The sequence below is a fragment of the Castor canadensis genome, chromosome 15, assembly GCF_047511655.1.
Source record: "Castor canadensis chromosome 15, mCasCan1.hap1v2, whole genome shotgun sequence".
NCBI lineage: Eukaryota > Metazoa > Chordata > Mammalia > Rodentia > Castoridae > Castor > Castor canadensis.
Genome location: NC_133400.1, coordinates 74,790,383 through 74,807,312, shown reverse-complemented (window position 1 = coordinate 74,807,312; position 16,930 = coordinate 74,790,383). Strand labels below are relative to the sequence as shown.

The 16,930-nt window shown below is 39.9% G+C and overlaps 1 protein-coding gene across 3 annotated transcripts in view; it reads right to left on the bottom strand.

Moving 5' to 3' along the window:
* Positions 1–9,020: 9,020 nt before the first annotated feature.
* The window catches only part of Pip4k2a (phosphatidylinositol-5-phosphate 4-kinase type 2 alpha), a 164,032-nt gene continuing 156,122 nt past the window's right edge, over positions 9,021–16,930 (bottom strand). For all 3 annotated transcript variants that reach the window (XM_020167453.2, XM_074056526.1, XM_074056527.1), the window contains 3 exons: positions 15,542–15,785; positions 13,793–13,896; positions 9,021–11,314 (listed from right to left, as the gene is read on the bottom strand). In XM_020167453.2, coding sequence (XP_020023042.2) covers positions 11,234–11,314; positions 13,793–13,896; positions 15,542–15,785 — 429 coding nt within the window. In that variant the 3' untranslated portion in view covers positions 9,021–11,233. The remainder of the gene's footprint in view (positions 11,315–13,792; positions 13,897–15,541; positions 15,786–16,930) is intronic.

Sequence of the window (16,930 nt, the reverse complement as noted above, 5' to 3'; positions counted from 1 at the left end):
AGTACTGATTGTTTCCCCTGGTGTCACCGCTGCAGCAGGACAGGATCATAAGCATATTGCTGGCCCAGGAAAGGATCAAAATTCAAAATTTGAAGTTATTTCTATTGGATAAATATTGCCTTTCTTCCATCATAAAGCTGAAAAATCCTAAGTTGGACTCTCATAAGTTGAAATATTGTAAGTCAAGGACTGTCTGTATAGGGATGGATAAGTGCCTCTTGGAGATGTGACAATGAAAGTAAAGAAACAAACAAAAAGGGAAATTAAGGATTCTGTAGAAACAAAAAGCATACCGTGCCTCCAACCATGGTATTGAGGAAGTAAATGAAAACAAAAACAGCAGAACACATCCACATTAAGCTAGTTTAAAAATCAGAAAACAAATCAAAATATTTCAGCTGATAAAATTCTTTTCAGGACAAAACTATGAAGCTAAAAAACACAATACTTCAAGCTTCATTAAATATTTTTAAATAGCATTTGTAGATTTGATAAAGCATCTTAAACAGAAACAAAATAAGAAAAAAAAAAAAACACCCCAAAAGCAAAAAACGAGCAAAACCGGGTGGCTCACACCTGTAATCCTAGCTACTTGGGAGGCTGTGATTAGGAGAATTAGGAGGAGACCAGGCAAACAGTTTGTGAGACCCTATCTCTTGAAAAACCAGAGCAAAATGGACTGGAGTCATGGCTCAAGCAATAGAGTGCCTGCTTTGCAAGCATGGAGCCCTGAGTTCAAACCCCACAAAAAAGATGAAAACAAAAGCAATCCCCGCTGCAAAAAAACCTAACAAAACCCAAACAGACCAAAGGAAGAAATCAAACAAGAAAATACTGGAATACACAAACTCAAAATCTTTTAAGATATCCAAGACAGAGGAGATTTAAAAAATGTGAATAAAGGATATTGAAGAAAAACAGGAATAAAACAGACTGAAAAATGAGGGCTTTTGTGTGTGTATGTGTGTATTCCTTTGAATTTTTACAAACATTATCAAGCTATCTACAACTACAATGAGTTTCCCCTTCTGAGGCCTTATTTCATTTTCTTGCCTAATTTTCATGGCTGGAACCGCTAATAAAATGCTGCAATGGACTAGACATTTGTGTTCTTCCAAAATCCGTATGTTGAAACTCTAAACCTTGGTGTGATGGTGTTTGGAGGTGCAGACTTTGAGAGGTAATTAGATCATGGGATTAAGGTCCTTAGAAGGAAAGTCAAAAGACAGCTAGTTCTCTTTTTGTCATGTGGAGACATAGCAAGAAGACCCTCTGTCAACCAGAGAAGGCCTCACCAGAACCTGCCCATGCTTGTTCCCTGATCTCAGCCTTTCACCTCCACAATTAAACACCTGTTGTCTATGCCTTCCAGTCTATAGAATTTTATTTAATAGTCCAAACTGACTAAGACAATTGCTGAATAGAAGTTAAAAGCGTGGGCCTCCTTGTTTTGTTCCTGATCTTACAGGTAAGATAGTCAACCTTTTATTATTAAGTGTGATGCTAGCTGTAGATTTTTCATAGATGTCTATAGAAATTAAGGGAATTCCTTTCTATTCTTAGTTTGTCAAATGTTTTTTGGTGCTATTGGGGTTTAAAATATTGGATTTTGTCAAATGATTATTTGCATCCATTGAGATTATCAGGTTCTTTATGAACTTCATCAAAAATTAGTATAATATTCCATATTAATAGGATAAAGGGAAAAAACAACCTTTCACCAAATTGGTTTAAGGTCTTTCTTCAGTCTTCAATAAGATAGAAAAAAAGAAAAATATGTTTATACTGTATATTTCCATTCCTGAATTTTTATAAATTCTTTAAAAATAATTTTTATTTCTGTGTAGAAGTTCTCCATTCTTGAGACACAATTCTCTTATTTCCCTTGGTATGGTTTCATTTCCAATAGTTGATTGAAAGCTATCGCTGAATAAGCTCAACATCTAGACCTCCCCAATGACATTTTCTGTTAACTGCTCCCATTCCTACACTGTGTGGGGGCTGAGCTCTCCCTCCTTTGACTATATTATAGCTTTTGTTTCTGTTGTTGAGAACTGAGACATTTTAAATAATATAATGTGGCAACTCTGGAAATGAGATTCCCCTCTTCAAGTCACTCACACAGGTTTATTGGGTTTACTGTTTGTTGTTTGTCTATTAGTGACTTTTCTGGAGTAATTTTGTTTTTTCTTTTTGTGATGCTGGGGGTTGCACATTCTAGAAAAGCACTCTACTACCAAGCTACATCTCCAGCTCCTTCGACTAATTCTTTAAGCCTGTATTTTTGTTGTTGTTGTTGTGCACAGCTACTGATGACTCTAGTCACTTATCTTCATGGTCAACTAATAACTGAACAAATATTTTTTAAACCATGTAGTCCTTTGTTGTTGGGCTCTGACTGTTTTGTTAGAGTATATTTTCAATGTTCCTTCCATTTGTAATTTTGGTTTAGCCTCACTTCCTGCTTCTCTGCAGATCTTCAAGGTTAGCCGGAGGTGAAAGATTAGAAAGAACCTTCTCCAGACCCTGCTGGCATGCGCAGAGCCCTGCATTTGTGCGTGGCCTTCTAGACCCAGGGTGCCTCTTGGGCCCTTTTACTCATTCAATTTGTATCGCCACCTCAGGCAGCTTAGATGTTAAACAGTCATAGCTGTTTGTTTTCAACAAATGTTCTGGGGGTAGAAACTTTTTCACCTTGTGAGATTTCAGGTCAAGTATAGGTGAGCCCTAACAAATGCACTGGACTTTCAGGCCTCACTGGAGATATGGTGGCAGCAGCAGTGGCAGTGGCTTGAGGGCCTCCTGAGGAAGAGCTCAGAGGTCTTTACTGCACCATTCCAGAAGTGCTTCTTGCTCTTCCTATTGAAACAGCTATGTAACATCTGGAGGGTTCCACAGGAGAGACACAAGTAGGAGACATCTATCAGATTTACTGTAGTAAACTGGTGTGTGTGTGGTTGTGGAGGCTGATTAAACAAGTCCCAAGCCATACATCAAGCTGGGAACCCCATACATGAGCTTAAGCTGCTGCCCACAGGCAGGATTTCTTCTATGAAGCTTCAATTTTGCTCAGAAGACCTTTCAACTGATTTGATCTGGCCCACTCAGATTATTTACAGTAATCTTCCTTAAAGTAAATCAATTTTAGACTTAAAAAGCATCTATGAAATACCTTTAGAGCAACCCCTAGATTAGTACTGGTAGAATAACATCATCTGGGGAAACCATTGGGATGAGTCTCAGAAGCCAACAGGTTTCAATGCAAGATGAAACAAGCAAGTCAAATGTGACTGTCTAAATCAGATGAAGTGCACACTTACAGTAAGCAGTTTGACAACACATGTGTTAAAATGGAAGGAAGAAGAATAGGCCCATGTAGCATTTTGGGGAGCTTGAAAGGAGATGTGGTGTGATGTAGTGCAATGAACATTCGGTGCTGGATGAGTTGGCTGAAGCTATAGCTATGTGACTTACCTTCAGTCTTCTCAACTGTGAAAGGAGAATAATAAAAATAAAACCATGGGTCTAAGATTTAAGTGAGAGAATGTGAAGACGAATACTTTATAAAATGTGAAGCTTAATGCAGGCCTGTGAGTTAACATAAGGACTTTAGTATATTTTAACATAAGTTAGTATAAGGACTTAAGGCAATTTTATCACACTGGTAATATAAAAAAAAATCTTCTATAATCTTTTAGAATAACCCAGAAGACTGAACAAACCAAGGAGCATCTATACATCCATGGCATATGTATCCTACATCTGCACAAGAACAGTGAAATCATGCCCTGTCAGCAAATCCCAAATGCCCTGAGTCTGGTCCATCAGAGTCTGGTCTGTTGTGTCTGATCAATACACACAATCCATTTGTATATTTAGCATCTGTGTTTCTTCTTATTGTTAATCAAAACAGGCAAGGCTGTTTATGACATTTTGTTTAATTAGAAACTAAGTCCAAGTGGGAAAATGTTAAAAGGAAAAATGAACGGCTTCACAGTTGAACATCTGGTGTTTGGTTGGACCCTTGTTCTTGACAACAGGAAGATTTTTTGCTTTGTCTGCACTCAGATACATCTCCATTCACTGCAAAAACATGTTCTATTTACACTGTGGTTATTTATTTGTTCTTAGAAACTTAGAAAGATCAGCTGACTTTCACTAAACCAGTTCCACAATTAAAAAAAAAATGGGGTGAGAGAAGAATGGGTTCCATGCTCAGAGGTTAAACAGAAAACCCCTCCCTTTTGTTTGGAAATCCTAGTTTCAAGTTGTAGCAGTGCAACCAAAGCAGGAAGAAGTTGCCCTCTGGAATTTTTTGGGGGAAATTCTGATATCATTCAGAACACAGCCTTAACAGGGTTGTTAGCCACTAGGAAACTACTCAGACGCTCCAAGGTAAAATACTAAGTAAACATAGTCCACCCAAACTTATATTTTAGAACCAAATTCTTGGCAAAATTAAGTAAAAATGGCATATATTAGTTGTAAAGAAGCCTTAACCAAAAATACTTATAAAGTAGTAGAGAGCACACTTGCCTATCATGCACACAGCCCTAGGTTTGATCCCTAGCACCAGAAAAAAAAAAGAAAAGAAAAGTATGTGTAGAGAATTAGTTATTTCTTGAAAAAATAAGATGCTACATATGTTGGACCTCAACCATCTGTTTAATTTATGACCTTTTCTAAATGGTTTTCATGGATAGGCAACTCCACCATAACTTAGGTTAATTTAAGATAACCGGAGCAATCTACTAAAACACAAACACAAGAGGAGGTACAACTTCAATAAAAATCATGGAGTCGTAACAGCTTTAGTGAAAGAATGAAAGGTGTCCTGCCTCCAGATAAAAGGTCAAAATTCCCTGTGGCTGATGAGGGTCTCCAAGGACAGATATGACAACATAGAGACAACTCAAGGATGTAGTGCATTTTTATATGAACAGAAAAATCCTAGAATTTAACATTCACGTGAGACAAACTTTAGGGATTTTCTTTTTCTTCGTTTCCTTTTCTTAAAGAAATCATCAACCCCCCCCACCCCAAATCTATCATCACGATTTAAAAACCAAGTGACCGCAGAACTAGTTGTTTATCAAAGTCAATCACATTTATGACAGGATATTAATAAGTATACTTTATTCAATCCTAAAACATATCAAACTTTTTAACATTAAATTTTGCTGTCAAGTTTTTCAAACTTTCCTTTATATCATATCATGGATGAAGAAAAATGTGAAGGAGTTGTTGTTGAAGTCATGGCTTTGCAGAAACAACTTTGTAATACTAAAAGGAGGTTCTGCTTTAGGGGTTAGCAAGCTTTTCCCATAAAGGGCTATGTAGTAAATGCTTTGGGTTTTGCAGGATATAAACTCTCTGTCACAACTACTAAATGCCACTATAGTGTGAAAGTAGCCATAGAAAACATTAAATGAATGGGTGTGACTGTGTTCCAATAAAACTTTATTCACACTAACAGGGCAGTGGGCTGGATTTGGTCCTGAACAGTGGCTTAGTGACTCCTGTTTAAATCAATAAAAAGCTGTTACCTTGTTCATATATTAGGAGAGAGTACCTTGTTCATATATTAGGAGAGAGTATAGAAAAAGGGGAGCTGGGGGAGAGAGAGAGAAGGTGAGAGAGAGAAAGAGTTCAGAAAAAGCATTTAAATTAGTAGAGGGTTTAGTGTTTTAAGACAGTGGTTTCCAAACCTGGCCATTCATGAGAAGCATGTAGGAAGCACATTTTAATATTAGATTTTCCATGTTCCACCTCCAGAAACTACCATCCAGCAGGTTTAGGAATATTTTTATGTTTCCCCAGTGAAACTCCCTGATTTAAAAACATAAACAAAAACTAAATGGTAACAGTAAGAACAACAAAACTGCAGGACTAACTAAGAGAAAAGGATAGGAAAGTGAAATACTATCGATTAACTCTCATTAAAGTGATGGTAGGTCTCAGAGTCTTAGGAGGGTCCTAGGCCCACTGGTCACTCATTCAACTTCCACTTTTGTGTTGGAGCTCTAACCTTGGCTTTGCCACTAACTGCTGTGACCTTAGACAAATCACTTAGTTTCTCTGATCAAGGTTTTGTGAAAGATGCCAGTACCAAAATGGAGTTGCTTATGTCAGACCCTAACAGAATTGGGTAGGGAGACCACCAAAAGGGCTCTCACACAAAGGTCTGTCATAACTATTATGAGGACTGGCTGAAAAACCACAACGTTGCACAAAGTTACTACAACCTTACACAAAGAACACTTCTGCAGGGACATCTGTTCAACAACTGCCTGGTCAGTCATGGGCCAGTGGTTCTCTGATAGTGATCCTATAGCAAAGGATAATTGTTTCAACACAACTTACATAACCATCCTCATTTTACCTTTAAAAACCTTTATCTGTCTTTGCCACCCTGAGTTATACCATGGCTATCTCAGATTGCAGTTTTCTGCTTGCTCCTGAATAAAATAATTTTTAAATCTTAAGAGAGCCATTCTCAGTTGTCATTTAGGTTGACAAGTTTCCTAATCTATAACACCTCTTCCAGCAACAAATGTGGGATTTTATAAAACACAAATCTATTGGAGCCCATTCAGGGAATTATAATCTTTTGCTCCCTCTCTTATGAAATTAAACTGAACACAGTGTTTAAAGGGAGAGAAAATTATAGACTATGGCAATTAACTGCCATTGGGCAGGATTTTCACACAATTTCAAAAACAGTACCAGGATAAACTTTTGAATGGTGTTCAAATTTCAATAAAAAGGTACTCACTGTACTCTACAGCATTTTCTTTTTATGAAAGAACTTTCAATGATCAGTCTAGGTAAAGTAGTGAACTCTAATTTCCTGTTTTCAGTGGTCTTCAGACCTGTATTTCTGAGTTGTCTCTTCCATAGACTGACAGTTTAAAGATACCAGTTTAAAGGTACCAGTTTGGTACCTTTGGAAAAGGAACCAAAAGAAAGGAAGGCTGGCCAGAGGCTGAGCAAGGGAATGTAGATGTGTAGTCAGTTTCTATTATTGTGACAAAATCAAATTAAAAGGATTGGAAAGGTTTATTGTGGCTTATGGTTTCAGTCCATGGTTACTTGGTCCTATCACTTCGGGCCTGTGGTGGCACAGAACATCATGGTGGAACAGTGTGGCAGAGGGGGCCCACTCAATTCATGGCAGCCAGGAAGCAAAGAGAAAGATAGGAAGAGGACAGGGTCCCAATATCCCTTCCAGGACAGACCCCCAATGACCTAACTTCCTCCTATTTTAAGCCCTCACCTCCTAAAGGTTTTACCATCTCCCAATAGTGGCACAGGCTGGGGACCAAGCTTTAGCACATGGTCTTTAGGGGACATTCAAGAGCCAAATTATGGCAGAGGGTGGCTCCTGAGCATAGGGATTCAAAAGGCATAGCAGAGTTTCTGCTTTTTTAGGGAAAATACATTTTATGGTTCAATAAAGCAACCTCTGCACCATGTGATTAAGAGCTGAATAAAACGTTACTTAAGAAGACAGGGATAAAGGAAGAGATGGGGCCAGGTATTTCAAGAGCTTAAGGGGTGTACATGTACAATAGTGACTGTGATCACTGATTTTTTGTTAATTAAAAATTCCTGGAAAGGCTGTGTGGAGTGGTGCTAAGGGTCCTTAGACTTCCAAAGAATTTAATTCTATGTTTGACACTACTTTATTATATAGTGATACTTATCTTTTGCACTTTTTTTTGAGATGGGGTCTTGGTATGTTGCCTAGGCTGGTCTCAAGCTCCTGGACTCCAGGAACCCACCCACTTCTGCCCCCAAGAGCTGACACTGTAAATTAGGGCCACCATGTCCAGCACACAAAATTCTTAACCACTATTTCCCAAATTGTTACATTAAGGTTTAATGTTTTATGTCAATTTTTGTCCTTTTTGAATTAGAAATAACTAGTTTTCTTGGTACCAGGAAACATTTCAATTTAGGAAATCAAATAACCAAAATGAAAGGAAAATGAGTATCCACATTCAAATTATCTACAAGGAAAATTAAATTAAGGCTCCTGACCAAACACAGTCAGTTCTACAATAATGTGACATCTATGTCCATAGAAATTACTACATTAGTCAGAAGTGTGCAAGAGAAACCATAGTACTTACAGGAAAAATGGAACTAGGGGCACAGCGAGGTCCAAACGTCACCAGTTACACATTTTAGAAAAGGAACTCAATAAAAACAGCAGTGTATTTTCAAACACGCTAAGAGGTTAGGAAATATAAATAACCCAAGTTACCATGAAAAAGGCCCTGGCGCCCATGGTGGAGGCTGTCAGGAGCACTGGCTCTTGGTTACTGTTCATTGGAAGAAGGGTGATCTGATGTCAGGCAGAAAGTTTGGCTCCAGAGATGTGTGCAATGCATCACACTGTGGTAGACTGAGGGGTTCCCAGGTGTGTCATGTGTGTGTCTAGTGTCTTCCTACATGGAAGTGTCCTTCCTACGGCTGGGTGCAATTTTCCTTGTTGGCCTAATGTTAAATGGTGTTTGTGTACCAAATTGTACACAAACAATGTGAAATGTACCTTCTGATGAAATTATTTCCTAACACATCAATGGTGTTACAGTACACAATTTCAGAACAAATGTTACAGTGGCACAGTTTACTCACTGGGGCACCTGTGACAGTGAAATGCCATGAAACAATCCCTCCCTCCATCAGTGGTATCCAATGAAGTGTCAACAAATGCTGACATGCAGGACTAAGGTTGACCACAGGTGAAAATAACCACATGACTTTAATAGGGTATTCACCACAGAGATTTTTTTTTCTCTACCTGTCCATCTTGCAGTAAGTCAATTTTGTCCTGGAAGTTTCTATCATTTATGATACAATAGTTTGCAGATTTAAGCAAGGCTCTAGAAACTGAAAAAATGCCACATTACTTTTTATCTCTTTATGAATCGACTAAGTAGATTCTCAGTGGTATTTACAATTTGTCTGTGGAAGAGACAAATGCAATGAGACAGAGGAACAAAGGATCCACCTTGTGAGTCATCAAAGTGCTTTATTTTGTAAAGCCCGGCTCATGACTGGAGTGTATTGTTAGCACTAGGAGATACAAGGCAAATTTCCTCACTCTGTCCTAACAGCTCATCAACTGAAATGAATGACAGAGACAGTTACAGACAAAAATAAAGCATGTTGTAAACTTCTAAAAGCATACACAGATTGGCCACAAAGGAAATAGTTACTCAAATTATGTATATGTACCTTATCTTTACTTCAGGGTCTCACATTTATAAGTCTTAGGTCAAAGGAACCACAGCAGAACTTCAGAACACAGAAAGGAATTTATGCCAGACTTAATGGTGGTGGTAGTGGGGAATCAAATCATAGCACGGATTAACTTAAATGCATAAGATACAGATTTGTGCAGCTATGTTACAGTGGAGTTAACACCATTGGGAAACAAACTATGAAAGTCAGTAGATAGTAACTGCTGCTGGTTTCCAAAGATCTGGGAAGGCAGCTCACATATGTTGGGCACAGTTGCAACCTGGAGAACCCAGAAGTAAAGTGACTGGAAAAGGCAGCCAGCCCCACAGGAGGACTTGTTGAGTTATAAGTAATTATTGAAGAGTGAATATTTTTTTCCCTTTTCTGAAACTGCTTACAAAAACCATCTTATGTTTTAAACAAGGAGTTTTAAAGGCACAGCTTTAGCATAGCATATAATTTGATAACCTACTCTAAGCAAGTCTTTTTAACTTGACGCCTTTTAGAAAATGCAGAAAAGTTGGTAGGTACATGATCAATGTTGGAAATTTTTAACTTGATTAAACACAGTCAGCACAGTTTAGGGCAATGAATTTACATAACCAGATTTGGGTTAAATCTCTCTTTAAAAAAATCACTGGGTTGATAAATGTACATTTGGAGGAACAAAACAATCCTTTTTCCTTTTCCCATAAAAGACTATCATGTACTTTGAATAAAACAGTCACTCAACAGGACTGAGGTACATCCCAAAATATGACAAACATTACTTTACCTACACTGCAAAATGACTTTACATGTAAACCTCAAGAATCACATGCTGTATATTAAATTTTTAGATTCAAAAATATCCCTGTTTTCCTAATAATGTAAACAGTAAAACTGAGGGTTTCAGTTAAAGGGATAATTTGCAACAAAATACCACTGTGTAAACAATGGTCAAACATAAACCTCTTATAATTCAGATTTGCATTCAGCCACAGGAGAACAGAGAGGATCTAACTCTGTTCATTATCCTGCAGTGGGAGATGTAGCTACCATTGCCCCAAGCTATGCACCTTCCAGGTAAGCTTTGTTTAGAATCTTGTAGCATGAATTCCTATACTGCAACAGAAGGGCGTAACAATGATGAGTCTCCAGGCAAGAAAAGAGAAGCAAGCAGTTTTCCTGGATGTAATTATGGAGGTGAAAATGTAGACAGAGTCCTGCGGCATCAGCTTCTTGGGGGTGGAGGAGGTGTTAAGATGGGATACTGGGGGTCCTGACACTCCAGGGACAGAACCCCAAACCAGTACACACGAAGACGCCAGCATTCTTCTGCCTAGGGCTGGAGGCTCAGGGAACAACTATTAAGGAGTGTCTGCGTGCAGGGTGCAAGTGTAACTTTTGCAGTAGGTTTTTGTTTTTTCTCCTTTTAATCATCATCCTCATTATTATTATCATCATTATTATTATCTTCATTATTATTATGACTACTGTCTCACATCTTTCAACTCAAAAAATAAACTGATCTACAGTTTATTGTGTGATGACAACATGGTTACTCTAACATGCATTTTCTTTCCCCCTCCCCCAAGTGTGCTCCTCCATCCATCCATTCACTCACTCCGCCACAGCTGGAATCAGAGGGTCTTTGTTGCAACACATCCTGATTCAAGCTGATGTTTTAATTAATTAATTAATTATTTAAAAATGTGCACGAGAGTGCGTGTGCATGTGTGCACGCGCACACACACACACACACACACACACACACACACACACACACACAGGGTCAGAAATAGCTAGAACAATGCTGGGAAATATCAGGTAGCTGTTAAAGCGAGTAGCCCCCAAATCAGTCATCTTAGCCTGAAGATGTAAACAAGGAGGTTTGCTTCCTGCAAGATGAGTGCTTCATTGAGTTTGGTTTTCACTTTTCCTACACCGAAGCCACCTCTGTCCTTCCCACGCTCATGTCCGACTGAGACTGTGCAGGAGGTTACGTCAAGATGTGGCCAATAAAGTCCAAAAAGCGCTTTGAATACTGTTCTGGGTTCACGGTTGAGATCTCCGCTCCAGCCTGGGCAGTTTTAAAAAGAAAGCAATATTGATGTTTATGATTTTTCCCAAAATTACTACTCAGAATCCACAGCTCTTTCCCACTGTAGCTGAATATAAAGCTAATAATTTTTTTGGGAGGGGCAGTGGTGGGGATGGAACTCACGGCCTTGTGCATGCTAGGCAAGTGCTATACCACTGAGCTGCAGTTCCAGCCCTAAAGCCAAAAATACTCACACCTACATAGCCACTGTAATTAAACTGTAGCTCAAAATACCTTGTTTATTTGGTCAAGGTTCTTATGAATCCGTGTCTGCAAATGAGGCAAAGACTGGGGACAGCACCAGACTATTATCACATCCCTGGGACAGTTGCAACTTTAAAAAAAGGATCAAATTAGCCATATTTGGGACATTCCTACCAAACAGTGGCCTCTGTGTGGTTTATATCCAGAGGTTCAGGGATAATACTTTTGCTTTTCAAGCATCTGGAGAAAGGGAAACCTTCATGATAAGGACAAAGATTGTGTTAATTTTTCAAGACCCTCTTAGTTTTAAGATAGAGGTAAATGGTTTAGTGCTCAAAGACAAGTGGCAACAGCAGTGACAGATCCTGGGACTGCTGCCCCAGGAACCTCACAGCCAGGTAAAATCTAGAAACTAGCTGCATTTCCCTCAGGGCAGAAAGGCACAGCAGTGTCTTTGTTCCCTCTTCACAGAGACCTGAACACAGCAAGGAAGCTGGACCCATGGCAGAAGTACAGTGGGAGAACCTTCTATTATTAGATACCCATTGCTGGCCAGCACACACAAGACAGTTACTAGCCAGTTTCGTGAGCTGCAAAGGGCAAAAGAAGAATTTAACCTAGTTACCAGATACTATTTTCAGATACTCTGGTTCACAGACAAACTTGTAATTTTTAGTCCAGGCCTTGAAGGCAGAGTATGGTTCCTGACAGTAGTCCAATATAATAGACTCCTTTGATAAAAAGCAACATTTTGTTCTGGCAAAATGCCCATGATTTTAGATCATATAGTAAGTATGGGGCTAAGCTGGTTACCTGCTTGGGAGACTAACATGGTTATGGTATACTTCAGTTTCATAAGATGTATGATATGGCAACACTTATAAAACATCTGTTTGGCTTGGTCACTTCATATATCCCCCTGTGAAACACAATCTAGCAAAGCATTTGGACTCCTTTATCAGTATTTCTTCCAAGCTGTACAATGGAAAAGGAGAAACAGGGACTCTGCGCCAGTTCTGTCTTTGCAGTATACCTGTGGTTTCCAACCAGAGGTGAGTGTCAGAACTGTCACAGGGCTTTTTGGAGACTCTCCCTCAACTCCTGAACTAAATTCAGAACTAGGGAAGCGGGGAGGGGTACTCATAGCACATGCATGGTTTGAAAGTAGTACTCAGAAGGTTCTGATGGTCATCACCACTGCACACCTTACTGATGTGCTCTGTGGACCAATGAAGCAGATGGCGATATACCTGAAATATTTCTTTGGCAAATGGAACATGGTTTTAGGCTGGTTCCATTTCTGCGATGACAAAGAGACTTTAACTAAAGAGCCTTTAACTTTGTTGGTTTTGGTATATTTTGATGATGCAGTCTGTGGCAGGCACCTCTCCTGCCAATGTGAACAGACAGGGTCCAAGTTATCTGTGTGGGATGTTCTCTATGGCTTTTTAGTACTTGGAAGGCTGTAACAGATCCCTACAATACAAGCATAAAATGGATACATGGTCAACTGTGAAACTCAGCAAAGCAGGTAGGGCTTCCAGGCAGGACAGAGGCACAGGCATGACCATAGTGGTGGCTGGGTTGGGCTCTGGGGGGAATCCCATCTCAACCACTGCCTAGTGATGGAGCCCTGGCAAGTTATATTTCTGAGGCTGCCTTCCTCAGTTTCTCCAGGTGACAAAAAGGGACTCACTAGTATCTCCCTCACAGGTTTGTCATGGGGATTCAAAAGTTAATATGCCTAGAATAATGTTCCTGAGCAAGGATGATAGAAATAAAGAATTAATATTATGAAACCTTGACTTATACTTGAAAAATTTCTGTAATAGAAAAAACCGTAATGCACTGTGAGAAAAGAAATACTGCATATTCGAGAATGTTGCTTCAGTTTGGAACATTTCATATTACAAGACTGAACTATCTCCAGCACCTTAATCTCTGGGGCATCTTTCAAACACAGAAGAATCTGTCTAATTTTCAAGGGATGCACAAGGTTATTAATATTCCCAGTATGGAAGGCTGAGTCTGGCTCACCAGAACTCCAGGAGTAAGGATAACCTCAGGTATTGGGGGCTGTTGTTTGCTAGCTGAGTCTTGCACTCAGAATTCCCCCTCCCCTTCGTGGGGAAGAAGATCATTAGAGGATTTAGAACAACATGGTAGAAAGGAACAGAACAGCAGGCAGGAGTGGTTCCCACATTACAGATAACATCAAGGACCCAGGAAAGAAGGAAGCAAAACTACACTTACGCCATGTTTAACAGTTTTTGCAGCGTGGGCAGCTTTCTTTTTTGCATCATAATGAGTAAGAATGTCAATAATCGCCATGAAGTACACTTCTTTCCTAGGTGAGTCTGTAAAGGGAGGAGAGCAGTGATGGTGTAAGACATGACCCCTTTTGGAAAAGCATGAACTACCAGGGAGGGAGAGAACTGAGGTTGGAGTGAAGAAAGTCAATGGGATAGGGAGTGAAGGAGTTCCCAAACAAGCTCTAACTCCTGCGAGTCCCCCCACCCCCCCTCCTTGGATCCCTGGACCCAATCTTCTTTCAATTTCAAAACATATATATATAAAAAGAACATCTTAACCCCAGACAGGTCCAAGAGTGGGAGCAAGCGTTTTCTAATCTGTTCTTTCTTTAATGATAGTGCATTGCTTTGGTGTAAAGAAAAATGCATTTTTAAAATGCTCATTAATTCTTTTCTACTATTAGAGGCACAGACCATGATTAATTCTCATTGGACATAATATCAGAACTGGACAAAGGCCTATATTGCCTGTACTATCTAGTTTCTAAATATTTTTTAAAAAATGATGCTTCAATTATATATGGTAAGAAAATATATTTGTCTATATCTCAATTTTCTTTGTTGGAGAAATAACTTTGGTGAGCAAAATAGAGCAAAACAGAGCTCAGATTCACTTGGGTGATATGCTGCGATTTAAAAAAATGATAAATCACATGTTTTGTTATTCAAAAAACAATACCATTAAAATATTTTTCTCATGGATACACAGCTAAATAGAATGTAATATTCCTTCAAATACCCAATCATCAAGATATTCAGTATCATGAAGGATCTGAGTTTAGAGTAGAGAAGATGGTCATAGATCCCTTCCTGGAGGAGGATGGCAGAGAATAGATGGCGGCAAGTCAGAGATTCTCACTCAACACACTGGGGTGTGGCTATTGACAAGATGGCCACCTGAGGGTCACAGCGGGTCACATACGGATGCCTAGCTCAGGACAGATTTGTGATACTATTGACTAACTTACTTATAAAATGCCTAAGAAAAAAAAATATTTTAAAGTACTTTTTTGAGGTATTAGCGCTTTTAACTCAGGGCTTTGAGCTTGCTATACAGGTGCTCTATTACTTGAGTCATTCATCCAGCCCTTTTTTGCTCTGGTTATTGGAGATAGGGTCTCATTTTTTGCCCATGCTGACTTAGACCACAATCTTATGGTTTGCCATAGGACCACAGATCATAATCCATGGCTGTCTCACCAGGCCCAGCTTTTTCTGTTGAGATGGGGTCTGAAAACTGATTTTTTTGGTCTGGGCTGGCCTGGAACCACCATCCTCCTGATCTCAATCTCCCACATAGTGTATTCCACTGCATTCCGTTATTGGTTGAGATGGGAGTCTCATGAACTTTTTTGCCCAGGCTGGTCTTGAACCATGATCCTCCCTATCTCAGCCTCCCCAGTAGCTAGGATTACAGGTGTGAGCCTCTGGTGCCTGGCTTTAAAACATTTCTTATATATATGTTATCTGTAAATGTGTATATATGTGTGTTATATATACATTAAATAGTTTGTGGTTTGGTTCCATCCTTCACCATCATAAAATTCAACACCAGAGCTTTCAGTGTCCTTTACCACACTCTTGAATCTTGTGGGCCAGAGCCCTTGTAACTGGGGTGATTACTGATGGAACACAATGCAAAATTCAAACCATGTCCTATGTGAAAAAGGTCGCTAGCAACTAAGCTTACTTTCGTGGCATTTAATTCCATAAACATCAATGTTTGGATCGAACTCGCCCGGAGCCAAGGGTGGTGAGCTGTTCAGCGTATTTCCTGGACTGTCTGGCGGGGTCCCGATGGGGTGAGTGCCGTCGCTCTCTCCCTCCTCCTCTCCATCGTTCTCCTCACACTCCACCTCCTCTTGCTCAGCCCTCTCCACATCGTGAATTCCCACCAGGAGGCTGTAGTCCATGAGCTTTAACTGGGCAAGAAACTGGAGGGGGAGTTAATATGTCAGTCAGCTGTACCTCTACAACCACCAGTATTTACAGAACACAAGTTCAGGAAACTACACATCAGGGGAGGCCATGAAGGAGGGGGTGGCAGGGTGACCATGGGGATTTCCCCTTAGTTTGCTCCAGGAGGCTCTCAAATTCCCAGGTAGTTTTCTGGCTAAAACAGTCTCATACTTCTGGCTGGTTTGGGGGCTAACATTATTTTTCCTGAAATGCAAAGCTAGATGGTGAGGCCTACATTTATCATGTGGAGGTTGTGTTACACCAAAGAGCAGAAAGTATGAATGGCAAGAAAAAGCCTGGGAGGGAGGGAAGAGAGAGTTTCTCCCAACAATGAAGTCCAGTTAATAAGAAAAAACCAAGGACCTCCCAAGTAGCTTCCAGCAGAGCCTCCTCAGAATAGTTTGGGAAAGCACTTTGAAATTCAGAACACTCTACACAGAGAGCAGAGCTGTCCATCACGAATAAGTAAAAGCCCAAATGTCCCAATCAACCAGTAAATGAATTGTCATTTGCTCCGGTGAGAATGCAGTCCCTCTGTCCCTGTCCGGCTTCCTTCTGATGGAAGGAGGGGACAAAAGATGCTGAAGGTGCTCTATTTCCCACAAGGCACCACATGTCCAGGGGTTCCTGTCCTTCTGTTCTTTCCTGGTCCAGCCATAACTAGAATATAATGTAAGCTTGGCTACTCCTATCTGCCAAGTTCTTTGACTTTCCTTGTCATGATTTCTTTCTTTCCTTTTTAAAGTAATTGGATGTACCCAGATACATGACATTAAGTGCAATGTTCCAACTGATCCACTGAAGGTGGATAGTATTTTGGAGGACGAGCTGTACAGCCTACCTGCTAGCCAGAAATAATGGTTCCCTAATGGCCCAGCTGGTAGGCTCTACACAGGGTCCAGTTCTGGGCTTAGGGTCCGAGAAGGCACATGGCCCTGATGATTCTTGGAGGACTTGGCTGTACCCTTGCTCAATGATGCAGAGCAGCTGATAGGCCTCTCAACTACTCTGACAGAATTTAGAAATCAAACTTCTATACACAAACATATGAAATTACAGGTCTTGACATTTTGGCTGAAAATGAAATGAAATCAATTTGTGGAGAACTGTAGGACCATTT